Here is a 21,809-nt window from a genome sequence, read left to right on the forward strand (position 1 = left end):
GTTGGCTTCCTCTGTTACTGAAGCAAGCAAGCCTCCTGTTAGCTTCAAGCTGCCTGGCTGCCGGCTGCCATCTTGGTTGGCAGTTAATTTGCATATCACCCTGACTAGCCAATGGGAAGGGTAGCGGAGGTATGGCTAATTACCATGTCTCTCTATTATTAGATAGGATTTTGAAACTCAAGTATCCATCAGTTTTGGGACCCAGTCTCCTCCCCCCCACCCACTTTCCTAGAGAGAAGCAAGGCAGAGGTTCTTAAGTAGCTGATCAGATTCTTTAAAACACACACACACACACACATCTCAAAACTGATGTGTATTCCCAGGTGGTTTAGGAAACTGAAGAAGCATGAAGCAGGCCTGTGTTGCTGAACCTGCTTGGTATTTGGAATGCAATGGCAGGGACTCATCAGCAGTTCAGATTGAAGTGGGGTAGAAGCAAAAGGTCAACGGGAAAAAGAGATGTGATTCCTCTCCTCCCCTCCCTTCCGTTCCTTCTTTTTAGTGGTTGAAGAGATGTAATGATAGAGAGCCCTGAAAGTGCAAAAGATGAAAAGATTGGTGATGGAGGAAGCTCAAAGGTCTGTGTACTAGTGTAATGGGAACAACAAGAATTTGAATGTGGAAGGCCAGAGAAACCAGTCCCTTGAAGACATTTAAAAATGGGTGCTGGACTCATTTTCAGTGAGGAACAAAATAAATGGTAAACATAGCATAATATTAACATGTCATAAAAACATGTTATATGTGAAGGAAAGATAATAAGGATAGAAACATGAATTAGATCATTAATCTGTTGAGGGCTTTAATGTCTAGATACTGCACAAAAAAAAAGTGATATAGACCCCAAAAAGAATAATAGTATTATTACCGTCATTTTATGGAAAGTGTGTATAATCCTATATAATAAGAGAGGAATGTGCTAATTAGCCATTACACCCTAAGGCGTAATGACCAAGCTCATCACGACCAGATCACGGATCAGTAGGAGGGTGGGCCAGCAAGGTACAAGTGGGCTGCGGAGAGCTACATGAGGGAATAGGGCAGCAAGCTATGGGGGTGGGGGAGGGAGGAGGGAGCAGGGGAAACTACAGGAGGGTGGCAGCGACCTACTGGTGCACGGATACGTGCGCAGGGCTACTAGTTCTATATAATAAAAGGCTAATATGCAAATAGACCGAATGGTGGAATGACTGGTTGCTATGATGCTCAACACAGGAGCTGCCCCCTGGTGGTCAGTGCACTCCCACAGGGGGAGTGCTGCTCAGCCAGAAGCCCTGAGCTGGGCTTAATGCTGGTGAGTGCAGCGGGAGCCTCTTCCACCTTCTCTGCGGCAGCGCAAAGGATGTCTAACTGATGGCTCACAGACTGCGAAAGGGCGCAGGCTGGGCTGAGGGACCCCCCGAGAGCACAAATTCCGTGCACTGGGCCTCTAGTGTTGTCATGATGGCCAATAGACTTTGTTTTTCTTTAGGTTTAGAATTTATTGACTTTTGGTAAAGAAAATGTTAGCTTCTGCATTTAAATGGAGAAGCTGATGTATTTTCACTGCTCAGAATGACCTTGTGTATTCATTTTGGAGGCAGAACCTTGGTTGGGTTTGGGCATGTCTCTTTGGGATTATTGAAGTTAGCGTCCATGGTTAAGTAATGCTTGAGCCTTTCACGCTGTCATTCTTCAGTTGGAATTGGGAAACAGCTCCCAATTTATTGTAAAGCATAAGTATGAGTAAGGGGTGAATAGGTTTTTCTTGAGGCTTTCTTTTGACTTGATAACTTTTGACTTTTGCCAACAAAGATGAAACAGCTTTCTGTAATTTTAAGAGGCTTTGGTAGGAAAGGAAATATTTTGTCTGTGTCATAGGAGGAAATAAAGAGATCACATGACACACTTGAGATCTTTCAATTTCTTTTTCTGTAAACAGGCCTAGCCTTTTCCCCCAGATATTTCAATGTTTTTGGGTAACAGGACATTCTACATTGAACACAAATCTATTAGTGAATTACAGGTTATTGAAATGGGGTTTAGCCTTACATTAGAAGACTGTGAGTGCTTTTGAAGGAAGATATATTTTACAGCATATAAATGAAATGAAAGACATTGTTATAGTGACTAAAGCTAATTCTGTTTGAAAATCAAGCTCTTGAGGCCAAGAGAAGCTCAAATTTTGAGGTCTTTTTATGTTATTTTTTAAGAGACGACTAAGATTTATTTTTGTAATGCTTTGAAGTAAAGGAATCTATTTCTAAAAGATTACTACTTAGGAATTGGGGAAAAAATTAAGAGAATTTGCAAACATAAACATTTCTCTTTGTACTTCACGTAAGTGAGAAATGAAGTGGGAGTTAAAATTATTTTTTCTCCCAAGTGGAAAATTTGCTCTTGCCTTCCCAAATGTGGGAAGGTAATGGGTAATAGGACGATGTGATTGTGGGTATGAAAAACATTTCTGTAAACCAAAAAAGAAGTGTGAAGTTACAGAGAGGTATTTATTACATTAATTTTACAACCCTGAGAGGCAGCTCCACCCACACGGTGTGATCTTGGGTTTCAGTGTGATGCACTGTCGATGCCCCTGCTCCCTGCACTCAGTATTTTATGCCCGTTGTGCACTTTTACGTGTCAGTCAGGATTCCATCAGGTGAACTAGGAGGTTTAGTTTTTTAAACCACAGCTAATTCCCTCTTACCTCTAAGGGTGTCTCATTGCTCTACCCTTGGGTTCACCCTTTTCCCTCAAGAGAAAGGAAAAGGTGATACCGGAGATCGAGACAGCAGGGTGGCTGGATTACTACAGAGAACAGAGTTGCTCCTGAATCAGAAATGTCTTCTCAACCCCTTGGGGGGATTGCAGGCTGGGGCTTCCCAAACCTTAACTCTGCTTTACTTGGGCAGATAGGAAAAGATACAGGCAGCGTGGTGAGCAACATCCTACCACTGATTAAAGGTTTTTCCTGCTCTGGGGCACCTGTGCACAGACAGGTCAGGCAGGTCCCCACCATGTAAACAGGAGAAGGAGATACTAAGAATCATGTGTTGATCTTCCAAGTATTGCACTGCTGATCCGAACTGCCAATCATTCAAGGTTTCATGTGGTGACCTTTTATCATTTATTATGGTTGTGTCTTGGGCCTACTACCTGTGAGTATTTGAATTGTCTCTTATGTTCTTTTTGCTTCTGAACTGATGGCCCTCTGGGATGAATGATGTGAAACTGGATGACGTCTTTTGCATAAAGAGAGGGCAAATGACATACATCCAGGGTACCTGTAAAGAAAGGATGGAGGCACTTAGAGGACCCAACCACAACTGTGACTTCCAGAGCTTGGTCCAAACTGTGGATAAGTGCTGGGGTTGGGCATGGGTCATGATTCTATGAAAGCAGAGTTCTCTGAAATCTGATCTACAACTTGGATCACCGTGATTGGGAAAGATAGACCACAGGGATGCTTTGCTGACAGTGGTTTTATTGTGAGTATTCCATTTAGAAACTGCAATGTGATGCTTCTTTAGGTCTACATTAACTGAGACATGTGAGTGGAAGGTGATTTTTTTCTCCAGCTCCTTACGTGAGTGTTTATTAAATCTTCATCAGTAGTTTTTCCCAACCAAATTCTTAGAAGTGTTTGGACATGTCCCAGAGGGAGTGAGTATGCTGAGGGTGTCTTAGCAGCTGATGATATATTTATGGCGTTCTCATTGGTATGTATGTTGTCACCTGAGTGAAAATTCAACCTTGACCTTTGTGTCATCACTTTTCTTAGGGATGAAGGATCTTTTACAGGTTGTACAAGAAAGTAAATTATTAAGTTCTTCCATAAAATGTGGAAGAAAACTTCTTAGTGATTTAAAGGAGGAATAACAGAAAAATTGAAGAATCAATTAGGCTAATTTTTCCATTGAAAGTTGCCAAAAATCAGCTATAACCCTCTTGTCTTCTGACCTTGATTGTTGCCTCCTGTTCTTGCCTTTCCTATTTTTCATCCCCCCTCTTCCCTTTCCTTCTTTCCTTCTCTTCCTAGATGCTTGCCTTCCTCCCACCACTGTAGAAGGAAGGAACTGGCCCAAAGATTCCCTCACTTCTTAGGGTCTCAGAGCTGGCTCCAGACCAGTTCTGTTATAAATCTAGTGTTCTGGCCCCTGACTTGTGGCGGGTTAGTTATCTGGCATTTGCGGTGTGACAGGTGCTGACAGGCCCATAGGTAAGAGACAAGTGCACACACTGTAGTACATACCAGAAAGGAGCATGAGGTGCAGTGCTCTGGGCCTTCGGGAGGATGAAGATCTCTCTTTCAGCGGAAGTTTTATCTGAACCCCAAGATCACGCATTCTCTGCAGTGGGTAAAGGGCACCCTTTAGAGACCCTTGGCACTTCATGTATTTATATATCCTTTATCTTTAGTAACAGCTGTGACTGCCCATTTTTCTAAAATTGTCCTACCACCAAGGCTTTGTGGACACAAATGGGAACACTTCTCTGTAGAATGTTATGCACTCATATCCAGCTCCGGGTAAAAGAGAGGGCCTGCCCTCCCGGCTCTGCAGTCCTCAGGTCTGCACTGAGCATCATTGCACGGTGGGGTCTTTCTCAGCTGCCACAGCTGCTTGCACAACTGTGTCCGAAGGGTGGTAATTAGGAAACAGTTATGTGTCATCTCAGCCATTAAAACCCATGAGTTAGGGAGGGACAAGGAAGGGATGCTGGGCTTTTCTGCCAGGATGGTATTTTTTCCTAACAGAGTAGAGAAAATAAGGATTAAATAAAAACAGATGGAATCAGCACCTGAGGGATTTTTTAAAAGTCCTAGATGGAACTTGACTAGCAGTAGCTGTGCTGTGGTGGGCCGGGATGCTTGTTTCTCCTGTGGGTAAATGGTTATCTGTCATTGTTTTTTATTGTAATACATTTCTTTTAATTTGATAGCCCAAATCCGATGGTGACTATAATAGTGATGATTTTGCCAGTGGAAGTAAATGCTGTCAAGATCAAAATATGTTTGAAGTAGCTTTTTGTGTGCAATGAATCCAGTGGTAAATGACAAATTTTCTGGTTGTTACACCAAAACCTGCTTTTCTTAAGATAAGAGCTTTGATCAATTTTATTCTTGTTAGAGTGGTGCCACACTGATCATGTGGTGTGCGGCATTTTGGAGGAATTCCTTTGAAGCTACAATTATCAAGGCTTTATATACCGTATATCCTCTGAAAATGTGTTCACTTTGACTCAGAATTTTCTGTAATTATAATAATTGTGCAGTTACTGACTTGCTCTTCTTGGTAATCATCACTGTGTTGATGTAAATCCTAGAGGGTATTTTTCTCCTCATTACGAAATGCCAGTTGCTGATGGAATTACTCTGTTTGTTTAACAGAACATCTGATCAAATTCATGACCATGGGGGATATGAAGACCCCAGACTTTGATGACCTCCTGGCAGCATTTGACATCCCAGATATGGTCGATCCTAAAGCAGCTATTGAATCTGTACACGATGACCAGGAGAGCCACATCAAGCAGAACGCTCATGGAGAGGACGACTCCCACACGCCATCCTCTTCTGACGTGGGCGTCAGTGTTATTGTTAAGAATGTTCGGAACATTGATTCCTCCGAGGGGTCAGAGAAAGATGGCCACCCCACGGGCAATGGCCTACACAATGGGTTCCTCACAGCGTCCTCTCTGGACAGCTACAGTAAAGATGGGTCAAAGTCCTTGAAAGGAGATGTGCCTACCTCAGAGGTGACTCTAAAAGACTCCGCTTTCAGCCAGTTTAGCCCTATCTCAAGTGCTGAAGAGTTTGACGATGATGAGAAGATAGAGGTGGATGACCCCCCTGATAAAGAGGACTTGCATTCGAGCTTTAGATCGAATGTGTTGACGGGGTCTGTTTCCCAACAGGACTACGATAAACTGAAGGCACTTGGAGGGGAAAACTTAAGCAAAACTGGAATCTCTACTTCAGGCAATGTAGACAAAAACAAAGTTGTCAAGAGAGAAACAGAAACAAATTCTATAAATCTGAGTGTTTATGAACCTTTTAAAGTCAGAAAAGTGGAGGATAAATTGAAAGAAAACTCTGAAAAGGTGCTTGAAAATAGGGTCCATGACGGGAAGCTGAGCACCGAGAAGAACGACACCACCCTTGGCGGCGTGGCTCCGTCAAGGTCAAAGCCATCCTCCAAGCTTTCTTCCTGCATAGCTGCCATCGCTGCTCTTAGTGCTAAAAAGGCTGCTTCAGGCGCCAGTAAAGAGCCAGTGACCAATTCACGGGAACCCTCTCCATTACCAAAAGAAGTCAATGATAGTCCTAGAGCCATTGAAAAGTCTCCTGAGTCCCAGAGTCTCATCGATGGGACAAAGAAGGTGTCCCTGAAGCAGCCGGATAGCCCCAGAAGCATTTCAAGTGAAAACAGTAGCAAGGGATCTCCGTCGTCCCCTGCAGGGTCGACACCAGCAATTCCCAAAGTCCGCATCAAAACCATTAAGACATCATCTGGGGAAATAAAGAGAACAGTGACAAGGGTATTGCCAGAAGTTGATCTCGACTCTGGAAAAAAGCCTGAGCATACAGGGCCCGTGATGGCTTCTGTGACGTCGCTTCTGTCATCCCCAGCTGCAGCTGCCGTCCTTGCCTCTCCCCCCAGAGCGCCTCTGCAGTCTGCTCTTATCACCAACGCAGTTGCCCCTGCAGAGCTGACCCCCAAGCAGGTCACTATTAAGCCCGTGGCAACTGCCTTCCTCCCAGTGTCTGCTGTGAAGACAGCGGGATCTCAAGTCATTAATTTGAAGCTTGCTAACAACACGACGGTCAAAGCCACAGTCATATCTGCTGCCTCTGTTCAGAGCGCCAGCAGCGCCATCATTAAAGCTGCTAATGCCATCCAGCAGCAAACCGTTGTGGTGCCGGCATCCAGCCTGGCCAATGCCAAACTCGTGCCAAAGACTGTGCACCTCGCCAACCTTAACCTTCTGCCTCAGGGCGCCCAGGCCACCTCTGAGCTCCGCCAAGTGCTAACCAAACCTCAGCAGCAAATAAAGCAGGCAATAATCAATGCAGCTGTCTCACAACCACCCAAGAAGGTTTCTCGAGTCCAGGTGGTGTCCTCCTTGCAGAGCTCTGTGGTGGAAGCTTTCAACAAGGTGCTGAGCAGTGTCAACCCCGTTCCAGTTTACATCCCCAACCTCAGTCCCCCTGCTAACGCAGGCATCACGTTGCCGACCCGCGGGTACAAGTGCTTGGAGTGTGGCGACTCCTTCGCTCTGGAAAAGAGTCTGACTCAGCACTATGACAGACGCAGTGTGCGCATCGAGGTGACGTGTAACCACTGTACAAAGAACCTTGTTTTCTACAACAAGTGCAGCCTCCTCTCCCATGCCCGCGGGCACAAGGAGAAGGGGGTGGTAATGCAGTGCTCCCACTTGATTCTAAAGCCCGTCCCAGCAGATCAAATGATTGTTTCTCCAACAAGCAATACTTCTGCTTCATCTTCCGCTCTGCCAAGCTCTGTGGGGGCTGGCACACACACTGTAACCAAAATCCAGTCTGGTATAACTGGGACCGTCATATCAGCTCCTTCAAGCACGCCCATCATTCCAGCTATGCCTCTAGACGAAGACCCGTCCAAGCTCTGCAGGCATAGTCTGAAATGTTTGGAGTGCAACGAAGTGTTCCAGGACGAGACATCGCTGGCTACGCATTTCCAGCAGGCTGCAGATACGAGTGGACAAGTAGAGTATCATTTACATTTTGGTGTTTCCGTGATGAATCTGTAGACATGAGTGTTCTATACAATGCCCTTGATTTTGGGGGTGGGAGCTCAGTTAAATGGAAGGGGGTGTGTGGATGCGTGTGGATGTATGTATGCACGTAGACGAGAGAGGAAGCATTGTTTTCATAGAACAGAACAATGGTGAAACATGAATGTTTTCGGGGAAGTTGATTCTCCTAAACAGATAGAAACTCTATGTACTAGTTGAGTTATGGCACCTAAGATTTAGGGTTAGTAACGGAGTTCTTAATTGTTGGATCATTGGAATATATGTAGGGAATCTGAGATCTAGCTAAATACAGTATCATCCCATTGAATTAAGGGTTCGAGTCAGGCTGCATCACCAATGTTCCTTAATTATTAGTGACAATGTTGATATTTTAAAAGTTCCTGTTGTTACTTACAATTACTGTCTTTTGTAGTTAAACATACCTAATTGGTACCCATTTTATGGTTTGCCTGATTGGTCTTGAAGTATATTCAGTAATATTTTTTACTACAGCCAATTTAAGCTACGAGTGGGAAACCTATCACCATTAAATAGGATACCTTTGCATTTGTTTGCAGCTTTTTTGTTGTTTTGTTTTAGCGAAGTACAGGTTGATGTTGGTGAAATACATTTCACAATGGACATCAGCCAACTTATCCCTATCGTTGCTTCTCTCCACGGACAGTTTTTGGCTCTTAGATAAATGTGTTTTACAAATACATGATACCTATCATTTGGAAGTAGTTGGACATGTTGAATGAAACATATTTGAGCATAGAGTGGTCATGTGATTTATTGTCCATACTAGAATTGGAAGGGGGACTCAAACTTCTGTTTATGAAGTCACAATGGCAAACCAATTTTTCTTTTTATTTGCCTCCAATATCCCCATGATAGTTTCCCAAGGGCTATGACTAAATTGAGTTCTTTGCAGTATTTTGAATTAGGAGAACAGAAGATCAAGCATACCTCAATAATTTTTTCTCTTGGGTTTTCAGTTTAGTGGAAATGGAAGTGATAAAGAGTTTTGAGAACATTCTTACAGCATTGGATGTTAAATGTCTCATTGGCTCTGGTAGTAAAACACTCAAAAGAGTCATGTGTCCACCAAGTTCAAGAAGACGGTGATTGATGTTGCTCTTTAGTTTGTCCTAGTGAGAATGTGTGGGTTCTGTATGAGCGCCCTCTTATCTTGTCCCCACTTCATCAACAGGGTAATATTTCTTTCCATCTTAAAAGGAAGCAGGAAACAAACAATCTCACGTCTTTAGTTCTGTTTGTTCTGTTGACTTTTCCCCACCTAAAGTCTCTCCCACAGTCCAGGAGGTTGGTGGGATCCTTGTGGCTCTTGCTGGACTAGCCTCAAAGTTAGCAAAGCTACGGTGGTCCTCGCCCATCCATGTCCCCTGGTGTGGCAGTGGGAGGTGGGGCTGAAGACAGGAAGAACAGGAGAAAGAAGAGAGAAAATCTTCATCTCATCTTCTCTAGTTTGCCATTCACATGACCATTGGCCAGTTCACAATTTCTGAACTTAAATTCAAATGGGGAAAAAAATCCACTTATATAAACAGTTTCTTCTTTGAGAATAGCACTTAAAAGTGCTAACGCCATCCAGCAGCGAACTGTTGCTATGACTTCTTACAAAATTTAGAGGTTGAACTAATGACGTCTCAGGTACCAGTCTTTCCTGAGCGCCTTCTTTCTTCTGTTGTCCCTAACATTCATGGATTTAAACTTACATCCGTTTCTCCTTTGACCTTCAGCCTCTCGGTAGCTCACAGGTGAACTGAGAAAGAGTAGAGTACCTCGCATTTGTAACAGCCCTCCATGGCTCGCACCCCTGCCGCCCTTTCTTGAACGGGACCTCAGGGCAGTTTAGATACTGTGCCTGCAGCTGCCCGAGGTTTCTCCCGGGCAGGGTTCCTTAGGTGTTTGCACAGGGGATTTGGTTTGAGAGTCATCCACACGGATTCCTGAACCGGCCCTGCTGCCTCTGTTGATTCTGAAGGTTCAAGTGTGTGACCTTGGGGCCTCAGCAAGACCAACAGGTCCACCAGTCCTCGCTCATTGCCTTTTGACTTAACTGGGTCTAGAGAAAGGTGTGTTACTTTACTGGCAGCAGGATATCCCCCTCTCCCTCCCTCCTGCCCAACATCTACTTAGAATTACCCTGATGATTTCAAAATCTTACCTGATAATGCTGAAGTGTCCTGTGCTTATGTTCCAGGTCTTCTCAAATCATTCCATTTTTAAAATGAAACCTTTTATTTTGAATATTTCGGAATCATGTAAGAAATAATACAGAGAGATCCTGTATACTTTTTTTATCTACTTTCCCCCAGTGGTAACAAAATACAGAATCTATATAATAAAAGCCTTAGTGACCAGTACGGCAGAACGACCAGAATGACCGATTGCTATGATGCACACTGGCCACCAGGAGGCAGACGCTCAACGCAGGAGCTGCCCCCTGGTGGTCAGTGCGCTCCCAGAGAGGGAGCACTGCTCAGCTAGAAGCTGGGCTCATGACTGGCGAGCACAGCAGTGGTGGTGGGAGCCTCTCCGGCTCCTTGGCAGTGCTAAGGAGCAGCGAGCAGGTGGGTGGTAAGGAGCGAGGGGTCCCGGACTGCGAGAGGGCGCAGGCCGGCTGATGGGAAGCCCCCACCAGGCCTCTAGTAATATCATAACCAGGATGTTGACATTGATGCAGTCAATATAGAGTATTTCCATAACCACAAGGATCTCTCATCTTTTTAGAGTCACCCCACCCCTTTTTAAGCCATAGCAACCACTAATCTATTCTCCGTTTCTAATTTTTTCACTTCAGGAATGCTGTATAAATGGAGCCAGGCCATTTATAACCTTTTGAAATTGACTTTCACTCGGCATCATTCCCTGGAGATTCTTCCAGTCGTTACATGTATCAGTGGTTCTTTCCTTTTTATTGCTGAATAGTATTCCATCATATGGTTGTACCACAGGGTGTTGAACCATTCAGTCATTGAAGGATGGATGATGGCTGCATTTTTTCCAGTTTGGTGCTAATATGAATAGAGCTGCTATAAACATTTGTGTACAGGCTTTTTGTGGACATAGATTTTCATTTTGCTTTGATAAATGCTCAGGGTTGGGTCATATGGTAATTACATATTTATATTAAAAAAACAAAACTCTTTTCCAGAGTGGCTGCACCATTTTATATTCCACGAGCAGTTTCTGAGTGGTCTGGTTTATCTGCATCTTTGTCAGCATTTGGTGGTGTTTTTATGTTTTCTCCATCTGATAGGTGTGTAGTAATAGCTCATTGTGGTTTTAGTGTGCGATTCCCCAATAGCTGATACTTTTGAACATCTTTTCGTACGTTTGTTTGCCATCTGTATATCCTTTTGGTGACATGTTTCTTAATGTCTTTTGCCCTTTTCAGATTAGATATTTTCCCCCACTGTTGAGTTTTAAGAATTCTTGATATATTCTAGATACTAGTCTGTTTTGTTGGATATGTGGTTGCAAGTCTTTTCTCCCAGTCTGTGGCTTGCTTTTAAAAAAATTTTTTTACAAGGTCTTTGGTAGAGCAAGTTTTTCATTTTGATGAAGTCCAGTTTATCAATTTTTTTAAATAGCTTGTGCTTTTGTTCAACTATAAGAGCTCTTTGTTCTAGATCCTGAAATTTTTATCCTATTTGTTTTCTAAAGATTTTGTAGTTTTAGGCTTTACATTTAAGCCTGTGATCTATTTGGGGTTAATTTTTGTAAAAGGTGGGAGACTTGGGTTGAGGCTTGTTTGTTTATTTATTTTTGCCCATGCATGTCCTCTTCCTCCAATACCATTTGTCCAGAAGGCTGCCTGTCCTCCATTGAATTGCTTTTGCACCTTTGTCAGATTTCAGTTGGACATATTAGTGTAGGTATTTCTGGGTTATCTATTCTGTACCATTGATTTATGTGTCCATCTCTTCACCAATATCACCATATGAATTATAACTGTAAAATGTCTTGAAATCCAATAGACTGATTTCTCTAGCTTTATTCTTTTTTTCTCAGAAATTTTAACTATTCCTGTTTATTTGCCTTTCTATATAAAAAAAGTTTAGAATAGTCTTGTCAATATGTATAAAAAATTTTGTTGGGGTTTTGATAGGAATTAAATTAAACCTGTATATCAGTTTTGGGGAGAATTGATATCTTTACTTACGTTGAGTCTTTCAGTCCATGAACATAGAATATTTCTTTATTTACTTAGATCTTCTTTGATTTCTTTTATTATTTTGTAATTATAAGTCTTCTACACTGTGTCATTCCTTGGTTCCCTGGCCAGCTTGCCCATCTCCCAGCCTTTCAGAGGCTTATGTTTGCTTTATACACAATGCCCGGGAGTTTTAGTTGTGCTTAGTGGAAGGAATAAGGAAAGGGACTTCCCATCTCTTCCTGGAAGTGAAAGTTCCACTCTGTTGTTTAAATGCCTGAAAGTAGCTGCTGTTTTCAAGGAGAGATTGGAATCACATCATTGGACTCTGCCCGAGGCTTCAGCCAGTGATGCTCAGTTGTTTTTGGAACTAAACCACGGGGAGGACAGCATTCCATCTGACTCCCCGAGTCTCTCTTCTGACTCTCAGACATTTCCTCTGCTCAGTGCACATCCCTTTTCCTTAGCCCCACCTGTAAAAGGATTGAGGTCAAGCTCTTTTCCACCCCGTTGACATCTGTGGGGTCCAACCTTGGAGACCTCAACCTTCCTCTAGAGAACAACCTTTTCTTGGTTTAGTGCAGTCACCATCTTCCTTCACTTTGTATCTTTCATTTTCTACTCATTTATATTTGGACTCCTCTTTATGGTTTGATCAGATCCTTTTCTGAGTTTTCTAAGGGTACGTGTTTGAGCCAGCAAAGGATCTCTCTGGTTGCCCCGGCTGTGTCTGTACATGCCAGATCTCCTTCACCATCTTTCGTACCTGCGTGGTTAGCTTGTGGGACTTTGCCAGTATGTAATGGGATAGAGTAAGGCTATGATGGCACGTGCTGAATTCTGACTTGCCAGCAGCAGCTCCTCCTCTTACAGATGTTCTGTGAAAGCTATGATTGCCTTAGCGGGTCAGTGCCACTCTGTTACTACCTGGCCCTGTGCTCAGAAGCCCTTAGGGGCAGGTCTATGCTAAGAGTAGGATTGGAATATATGGTTTAGCTGGAGCTCGAGTCCAAGTCGTGGAATTCTGTCACACTCTGGTACATGATATGGGGTAATACTTCGAGCATGCTTAGGTCTGGGTTAGCTGTCCTGCCTGCATCTGTTTATCTCTCACAGGAGCAGGCAGCTGAAGGAGAGGACGAGGTGGCAGGACATCATGGGGGGATCACTTCCCTTCCCAGACGCACCAGACCACGCAGTGCAATAAAAACGGAGCACACGGGCACCGACCGGACTTTGGACATCAGTTGATCTGCCCCGGTTGGAGTTGTATGCCAACCTATATGATTAATGACCCCTGCTTTGGGACACATTGAATAGAGGAGTGGGTGAAGGGGCCAGAGAAGCTTTCCTGCTCTCCATGAAGTATTGAAGAGCTGACAACTTTAATTTTAATAATTAATATTTAAATGTATTAGAATGTCATCGCTTCACCTCTCCGTGAAACCAGGGCTAAATTTAGCCAAGTACAGACTGGCAGCTCACTCAGTGACCTCTAAAAAATTGGCAAAATCAGTTTTCTTGTAGAGTCTCCATCAGCCATAGAATTGGATGTTATAGGTCCTTTGGTCAGCCCTTGTGTTTTACAATTGAAGATACAAATACCCAGTGCCTGGCATAGTTGGGACTCAAGGCAAGACTTCTGATTCATTGTTCCTTCCCTGGGTCATGCTGATAACGGTGATATAGACACAGCATTTTACGGTGTGAGACCATAGGAATCGTTTGAGAATTGACTCGTGAGTTACATCCAGGCCAGCGGCAAGAGTGCAGGTGAAGGTGACTTACCTGTCCTGGTCCTCATTTTCAGGGATTCAGTTTCGTGCAGGAACTTTCTGGGCATCGTCAATACAATATACCAAGTACATTAAATTATCTTGAGCAGCCCAGCCAGCCCTCGTTTCTAGAAATACTCTGCTTAGGCAGCTTCTGGAAACTGGTGCCGCCTTGGTTCCCTCACCCGCCCCAAACGTCATCATTAACTGAAGGCTCAGGACTTTTGGTTTTTGGCCCTGCTCTCTGAAATGCTTCATTTTAATTTTAGTCAGGTGAGGCCCATCTTAGTATATATTTCAGTGTTATCAACCTTTCACTTAACTCTGTTCTCCACTGATTATTATCTGAATGGATTCTGTGCGTTGACCATATTGTTTTCTGAAAATTTGCCCATTTTACTGTCAACTCTTACTAGGGATTTTTACTGCAGCAGAATAATTTGAGGGGAAAAACATCACAACCAAACGAGCTCTGGGAACAAAGGCATATAGTCATTTCTGCTGTAATTCTTATTTCCGTTGAAGTGAGATTGGAAATGAAATGCTTTCTCTGCGTTCTCATTGTGAAGATGTGTGAATGTGAAAGCCAGAAAACAAACAAGTGTGCTTCATTATTATTATTTTTTGGTAATTATGCTGTAGACAGAAGATTTTAGAGCTGCTGTTAAAGAGGCAGAAACAGCTTACTTTGCATCTGGGCTGGCTGTAAAGCTGGCTGTTTTGACCTTTAGATGCAGTGTCTCCGGCTGTCTCAGGTCGTTGATCTCTGGGATTTAGGCATAAATATGCTGTACTAACTCACGTATCTCTAGCCTTCATCACTTTTCCCCTTGTACCTATTTTTCTCCACAAAATATGAATGGAAACACATAGAATTGTTTCCTTGTTACTTGGACATCCCTGAACCCTTAAGAGGGCCATAGGGTACCGGACCCCACAACCTCCACAGCCCCCACGAGAGAGGCAGCCATCGATTTCGGTGTCAGGGTGGGCAGAGAAGGCGCAATGCGAGTAGTTCTCAAGTGTAGATCGTGATTACTTTTCAACTTTGTTTTCCTGTAGCTTCTCGTGTTTCCTGACTTGAAAAGTACTATCTTTCTTGAAAAAGTAGCAGTTTTCTGAGCAAATGAGTCTGCCCCAGAATAGAAATTAGCTTAAATTCTGAAAACGTTCATCCATTTTTAGATGATGTAAATAAAATGTCAGAAGACACTTGAAACCTTTTAAGTACTTTTACTCTTTTCTATTCAAAAGGCAGGTATTGTCACATTAAATTGCTTTGTCCTCTTGTAAATAGCCTCAACTTGTAGGGAGTTAGAATTTTAAGATATATTGTAGTTTCTTTGTTTAAATTAAAAATGAAAAGAAAATTATGTTCTTTTAGACCACAGAAATCCTGGCCTGCTCCTCTGCCCTAATATGTCCCCCAAATCCAGAGAAAGGGGTCAAGGCCATGAGTGCAAAGGATTCCAGAGAAGCTAATGGGACACATGCCTTTGCATCACCACTCTCTCAGGAGCAGGGATTACAATATTATCTAAACAGGCACGGTGACTAAAATCCGAGAACGTATAGTTTGGTGAACTGTGCTTACGTGACTTTAAAGCTATGGATGTCGCACCAAGCATTTAGGAGAAATGTCTATAAGCCAAACAGCATGCTTTTTCTCAGAGCGGAATGGAGGTGAGGCGTGGCAGCAGGGATGTGGGAGAAAATGCAGTGTGTGTGCACGGATGGATACGCATGTGTATGTGCACACTGAACCTGAGGTCCTCATTCAGCGCGATTCCCAGTGGCCAGTGCTCCCTTTTCAATCATGGCAGAATATGAAAGCATCTTGGTTTGAGGCTGTAATCCACACTGGCTTCCACTTTCTCCTGGTACTTCTGCATCTAAAGAGGGTGGGGAGCCTTGCCCGGTGGATGTGGATCATGCACATTCCTGTAGCTGGTCAGTGGCTGGGGTGGTGCTGGGAGTAATAACTGGACCCAGCTCTCACAGAGCCCCAAGGCGGTGGGGGGACCACCCTGTACACAGTCTGACAGGAAGAACTGGTGTGAGAGAAGTTGGGGTTGATATGTTGGTGTTTGGGTGACCCCAAAACTCTAAACATTTTTCAGTGTTTGTAGTCACAGGTTTCTATTGTAAAGAGCACTTAATAACTTACAAAACCTGCTTTGAATTGAATAATTTTGATATTTTATTGTTAACTTGTTAGAAACAAAGCTTTTTCACCACCAACACATTCATAACTTTTTATATAGTTATATATGTTTTATAAACATACTAGTATAAATGTCCAATAGGGAAGAGCATTTAAATAATTCATTGTGAATTTTATGTGTATTGTGAAGGATATACATATCTTGATGAGAGATAATGTGAAAGATTTCTCAGTTTTTACGGAACACATACTTTGTCTCCTTTGTAGATTTTTCTTTTCATTGCTGTTTCCCCCCCGTTATGAAAATAGTTTAACCACAATGCATTTGATAAAAGTGAAGCTGTGGAGGGAGGGGGAGCACCTATAATGCTAACATAATGGTCACCGTTGGTATTCAGGGGTATTGGCTAATAGTGTTTCTCCTGTGTATTTGTGTTTGTTCATTCCTTGTAACCCCCATGGCACCCCCTCACGAGCACTCCGTCACAGGCCTTGGAAGTAGTCAGCGTCTAGTTCACATCCTGGTTCTTACTTACTAACTGTGGGGCCGTGGCAGTTTAACTTCTCCAAACCCCGTTTCCTCATCTGTAAAATGACATCATATTGTCTACTTCATAGATTATTATGATAACTAAATGAGATGTATTTAAATGTATTTATTTAAAGTGTGTAGTTCATCATTTGACTTACGGTAGAATGGAGTTAGTATCTATATATATAAATGAAATATGATTTGACTTTAGTATAGAATATGTTGATTTTATTCCTAAGTAAGTGCAAGACATTCTAAGATGCTGTGGAAATTCAGACATTATAATTCACTGCTTGAGATTAATGATTGTGGTGAAAGTAGAAAATTTTAGTTCAGAGAAACAAATGAGTACCTGTGATAAGGTAGATGTTAACAGGATCTAATAATTAATTAACAAATCTGTTGATTGGTTTTCTTTGGCGTGGCTTGTTTTAACCTTTGGTATATTGTTATTAGAAAAGGAATGGTATTTTTTAATGATGCTAACCTCGTCAAAGCTGCCTGTAATGTTCTTACTCTGTGATTATAATAAACATTTTGTGGGATAAACTTTGTATTTTAGTTCTTTCAGGAGAAAAACAAGAAAGAGTTTTCAAGTGAGTTTCTGATTTTTTTTCTTAGAGTTGCTCAGAAGTTTAAACATTAATTTTTGGGCTTGATTCAAAAGCTAAAAGAATAAAAATTCTTTAAAAAATGTTGTAATTCTTTTGTCAGTTAAAAGATTGTTTTAAACCTTAGCTAGAGCCTATATTGTGAGGCTTTTTAAGAAAACAGACTTTAATGCAAATTGTACATTTTAGAAGATAGTAGACACTCATTGCATGAAGATCCAAATAGTGTTCAAACACATTTTATCTTGTGCTGTGTTAGGTTTATTTTTAGAATGGAAGTAGTAAGCCCCCAGTTTATATTTACTTTAAGTTTTAAAAATATGCCATGTTTAGTGCTTACCTCTAAGGGATGAAAAATAGTGTTTCAGTTTTCCCTGGTTACTTAATGATGCAGAGCCTTTCCAAAGAGGATTTCAGTCTCCGTTTCATTTCATATGTGATTAGATTTTAAGCTTTATCTAAAGTTTCAATTTAATATCTAAATTATGTTTCTGAACTTGACTTCACTGGTTTTACTTATAAGCCATATAATGTCCAGTTCATCATCCATTTAGAGGTCAGTGCATGTGCCACAAACAAACAAAAGAAACAACACACAACTAATTGCTGTGGCATTCTTTTGCATTCCTGTTTTTCAGATTGCAAACAACTGAGGTGACTTAAAATGCACATATCTAATCTGGATTAGGCTCTAATTCATTTCTATTATTTTAAAGACCGTTTTTTGAGTTGTGAGAACTGTGACTACTCTCAAGATAGATGCCCATAAACTTGTATTTACACATTCATGTTGATTTGCTTACATAATTTGCAAGAACACCTCTCTGCTACCTCTTCTTTACACTTAAAATGCAAAGGTAACAAAATTGGAATTCTACCTAAAGCTGACATTCTCTTCATACTTTGGGATGAGCCTGACTACTTAGTAAATGTTATTTTTACTTTACAGGGTAAGGAAGTATTCATTGAACATGTGACTTTCAGTTTTGCTTTTTCCTTGGGCTTAGAATCAGTTATCGTCGTATTTGAAATGACCGCTGTGTTGAGATTTTGAGGTCTAACCAAGCTTCTTTGCGTGCTAGAAAGTACTTCGTAGGACCAACCCTGTCTCCCCCTTTGGTTTATTTAGAAGACTTGCACTATCTGCCAGATGCTGCTTCCCAACCAGTGCAGCTATGCATCCCACCAGAGAATCCATCAGCACAAATCTCCCTACACCTGCCCCGAGTGCGGGGCCATCTGCAGGTCGGTGCACTTCCAGACCCACGTCACCAAGAACTGTCTGCACTACACGCGGAGAGTTGGTTTTCGGTCAGTATTTCGTCGACTTAACGCGCAAGTAAAGCTTGTTCACTTACTAACCGCACAGCATTTGGAGTGGTCTGTGCATATTGTGTCCAGGGTCATGCAGTGATACCTCGATTAACAGATCCTCTGGGAACCGAGCTCGTCTGTGGTAGAATTGATCTGTTTGAATCCTTGAATGTGGACGTGGCCCTCTGGCCCACACACACCTCAGGGTGAATGGAGCCTTCCGGGCAAAAGTGTGCTGCATGTGGCAGGGTTTGGCTTTGATCGATTGTTCGAGCCTTTTCTTTCTGTGCCCTTTCCAGCATACTTTTATGTCTTCCTTTGCATTTTAACTCCTGTAACAATACCATGCATGTCTGTACTTCTTAATCTTTCCTCTCTCAATCCGAAAGGGTGTGATGGTTCCTTACTTTTATTTTGTCATGATAATGGATCGGGTGTATGTTCTTTCCTAACATGGCTCTTTGTGGAAGCGCCTTCCACCCCAGGTAACCTTCTCGAGTCCTTCTTCTCCATCTCCTCTGCCCAGGCTTCTCCCTCTCTTCACACATCTTGACTAGAACCCCTTTCACTGCCCCCCTACGATGCTCAGATGTGTCTTTTGCAACATCTGACGAATCTAATGTTAATTTAGTTACTATCGATTGATGAGGTACTTGAACTTTGTTCTCCACTTTGTGACCTTCTGAAATGCATGCCTGTGCCTTTTATATTTTGACCCAGTGAAGGCCCACCAAGAAAACCAGTCGCTGATACACAGTGTCTTTGTTAATAGAGGTATAACTGTACTGTGTGTTTGTCTTAAACTTAAGTATTTGGTTGCCTAGTGTCTTCAAAGTTAGACTGTTAATATACAGTGACTTTTCTTTTTAGTTCTAATACAGTTATGATCTATAAAAATGAAGTCCAGTGGTATATTTGATAGTCTTATTTCAGTTAAATTTTGGTTATGGCATCATTATTTCATGTTTTAATCTCATGCCTCCAGACCTGTGATGCACAATATTTAATGAGTTGGGATTTACCCTAGTAGAAAACCTTGGGTTTCGAAGTTAAGAAACCAGAGTTTTTGGGTACCAGTTCTGCTAGTCATGTGTTAATTCGTGTTATCTCTGTTCTTTGGTGCCCTGTCTATAAAATTGGTGTGATGCTTCCTCCATCTCCACTGGGATGTTAGAGTAAAACAGGGTAATCAAACTGCATGCTAAGTGCTTAGGAAGAAAGTCACACATGGGAGGTGCCCTTGCTTCCCCAGAATCTGTACACAATGATGCTGTGGTTCTTTCCCCACAGTTAGAAAGTCCCTATACTGGATTCTTTGTGTGATAGTGATGGACAACATGTTCTGAGTGCTCTTCTTTTAACAGGTGCCAAACTTTCTTCACATGCTTTGTTTATTTTTCTAATAGAATGAAAGTAAACTTAGTTTGGAATGAATACAGAAAGTGGGGACATCGATAACTTTACTTATTCCTGATACCTTTCCTACTTAAAACAGAGACTTTGAAGCTCCCTTTTCTTCCCCCCCCCTCCCCCTCTTTTGCCACATTCACAGAGTTGCTTCTATTTGGGGTCTTGAATTTTACCTAAAATTTTTTTGTGTTTAGTATAGATTTTTTTTTCTGAACATGAGGCTTATAGTAGTTGTAAAAATACTATGTATTTGTGTATTCTGAAGTTTAGTTCATGTTTGCCTCTTTAGATGATAGAAAATAATTTGATCTTACTATTTTTTAATTAAAAAATGTTTTTATTGATTTCAGAGAGAGGAAGGGAGAGGGAGAGAGGGGTCAGTGATGGGAAAATAGTTGATTGGCTGTTCCTGCACACCCCTTACTGGGGATTGAGCCCGAAACCCTGGGCATATGCCCTGACCGGAATCGAACGGTGACCTCCTGGTCCACGGGTCAACACTCAACTACTAAGCCACGCAGGTTGGGCTTGATCTTAGTTTTTTTCCTGCTGTTTTAAATAATGGTCCAGTCCAATGTTGGATTGGGGCTCGCTCAGCAGCCCCTTGGCCTTGTATATTTTCTTCTTTTTGGCTTTCTAGGGTTGTTTTGTTTTGTTTTATTTTGTTTTCTTTTGGCAGAGGAATTTAACACGGCTCCAAGTCTTCTTTGGTCTCTTTCAGATTCAGTGTGCCACATTTTCTTTCTTGATCATATTGCGTCTCCTACAGAATGAGGGGGTCGCTTCTAGCTTGTGGTTGATTTGGTAAAAGTCAAGTATTTCTCTGAACTTTCCTTCTTCTCGATCCATTGGATCTGAATTTAGAAAGAGGAATTTTATTGGATTCTATACTTTAAACATTTTTAAAATAAAAAATTAAGAGAAACTTGATTGATACCCAGAACACAAAGGATTTAAATATTAACAGACTGATTTTTAGTAGCATTAGGATACTGTGTGGCCCCTTCAAGTTCTGACTTCTGTTTGTCTTATTTACATTCCTCTTGTTAGCCTGAACCTTTCTCCCACGCCTTGGCAGTTATTTTGCAACTCTCTCTCTTCTTTCCTTCCATTGCAGAGGGTTTTCCTTTGGCCTCCATGATGCTGTTTGGACCAAGCCTTAGCCACCTCCTTTATCAGCTGTAGATTCTTTAATATCCTGTTGATTTTCTTGAGGATTTACTCTTTCACTCCAGGCAACTTCAGAGAATGAGCTCTTTGTTCCTTTAGGCCCTTCCTTGTTTTTTTGCCCTTTGAATACCACCCTTCTACCCCTTATGGGAAAAATCTTTTGTGTATGACTCACGGTGTAGAGGATGCTTCTGTTTCATTAGTAACCCATCTGGTTTTGTTTTATGTCACCTTTCTCTTTCATGGGGTTCACAGACTTCTGGGGTTGGGAAGGACTAAGAAAAAAAAAGATCTCATTTTACAAATGAGAAACCAGCCCAGAGAGGATCAATAATAACCTGTTCAAGACAACACAAGTTCAGGTTAACCCAGAATAATTTCAGTATGCTTGGGTGGCTTTATTGCCTAAAATAAAAGTAGACAAGATGGGGGAGCTTTCCTTAATTATTCTCCTGTTGTTATTTAGTGTTGCTACTATATTTGCTGCTAAACAATATGCTTTAAGCCATTTAAAATGCTAATGCATTAATAATGGTTTTTATAAAATGCTTGCAAAGCTTAACATGGCACGCTTTATAGAACACTAGTCATTCAGAGCATGCCATTCCCCTGAGGCTTTGAGAGTATCTCTAGGAATTCAAAAGGGGGATCTAAGAATAGAAGTACCTTAGATTAATAGAGCCGTCACTAAGCTCTGCCTCCTAGAAGGCAGGCCCTGTCTGCAGTCTTCATTCCTCGGGTCGGCTTTCCCATTCACATAGTTGATGTCAACAGAGAAGGACAACCAGGTCATCAAATGGTCACACACACTCAGTGTTGCTAGGAGTCCTTGAGTGTTAAAGATGAGGTTTGGGAGAAATGTATCTCTACATTTTACAGTGTGTTTCTGTAGGAG

At 42.0% G+C, this 21,809-nt stretch overlaps 1 protein-coding gene across 7 annotated transcripts in view; it reads left to right on the forward strand.

Moving 5' to 3' along the window:
• The window catches only part of ZNF532 (zinc finger protein 532), a 103,054-nt gene that overhangs the window by 46,249 nt on the left and 34,996 nt on the right, over positions 1 to 21,809 (forward strand). For 6 of the 7 annotated variants that reach the window (XM_014546932.1, XM_014546934.1, XM_014546933.1 and 3 more), the window contains 2 exons: positions 5,369 to 7,725; positions 18,150 to 18,331. In XM_014546932.1, coding sequence (XP_014402418.1) covers positions 5,369 to 7,725; positions 18,150 to 18,331 — 2,539 coding nt within the window. Of the gene's footprint in view, positions 1 to 5,368; positions 7,726 to 18,149; positions 18,332 to 21,809 lie in introns of those variants that run through there. The other variant, XM_014546935.1, reaches the window with a different exon arrangement.

The sequence above is a fragment of the Myotis brandtii genome, unplaced genomic scaffold, assembly GCF_000412655.1.
Source record: "Myotis brandtii unplaced genomic scaffold, ASM41265v1 scaffold457, whole genome shotgun sequence".
In the NCBI taxonomy this organism is placed as follows: domain Eukaryota; kingdom Metazoa; phylum Chordata; class Mammalia; order Chiroptera; family Vespertilionidae; genus Myotis; species Myotis brandtii.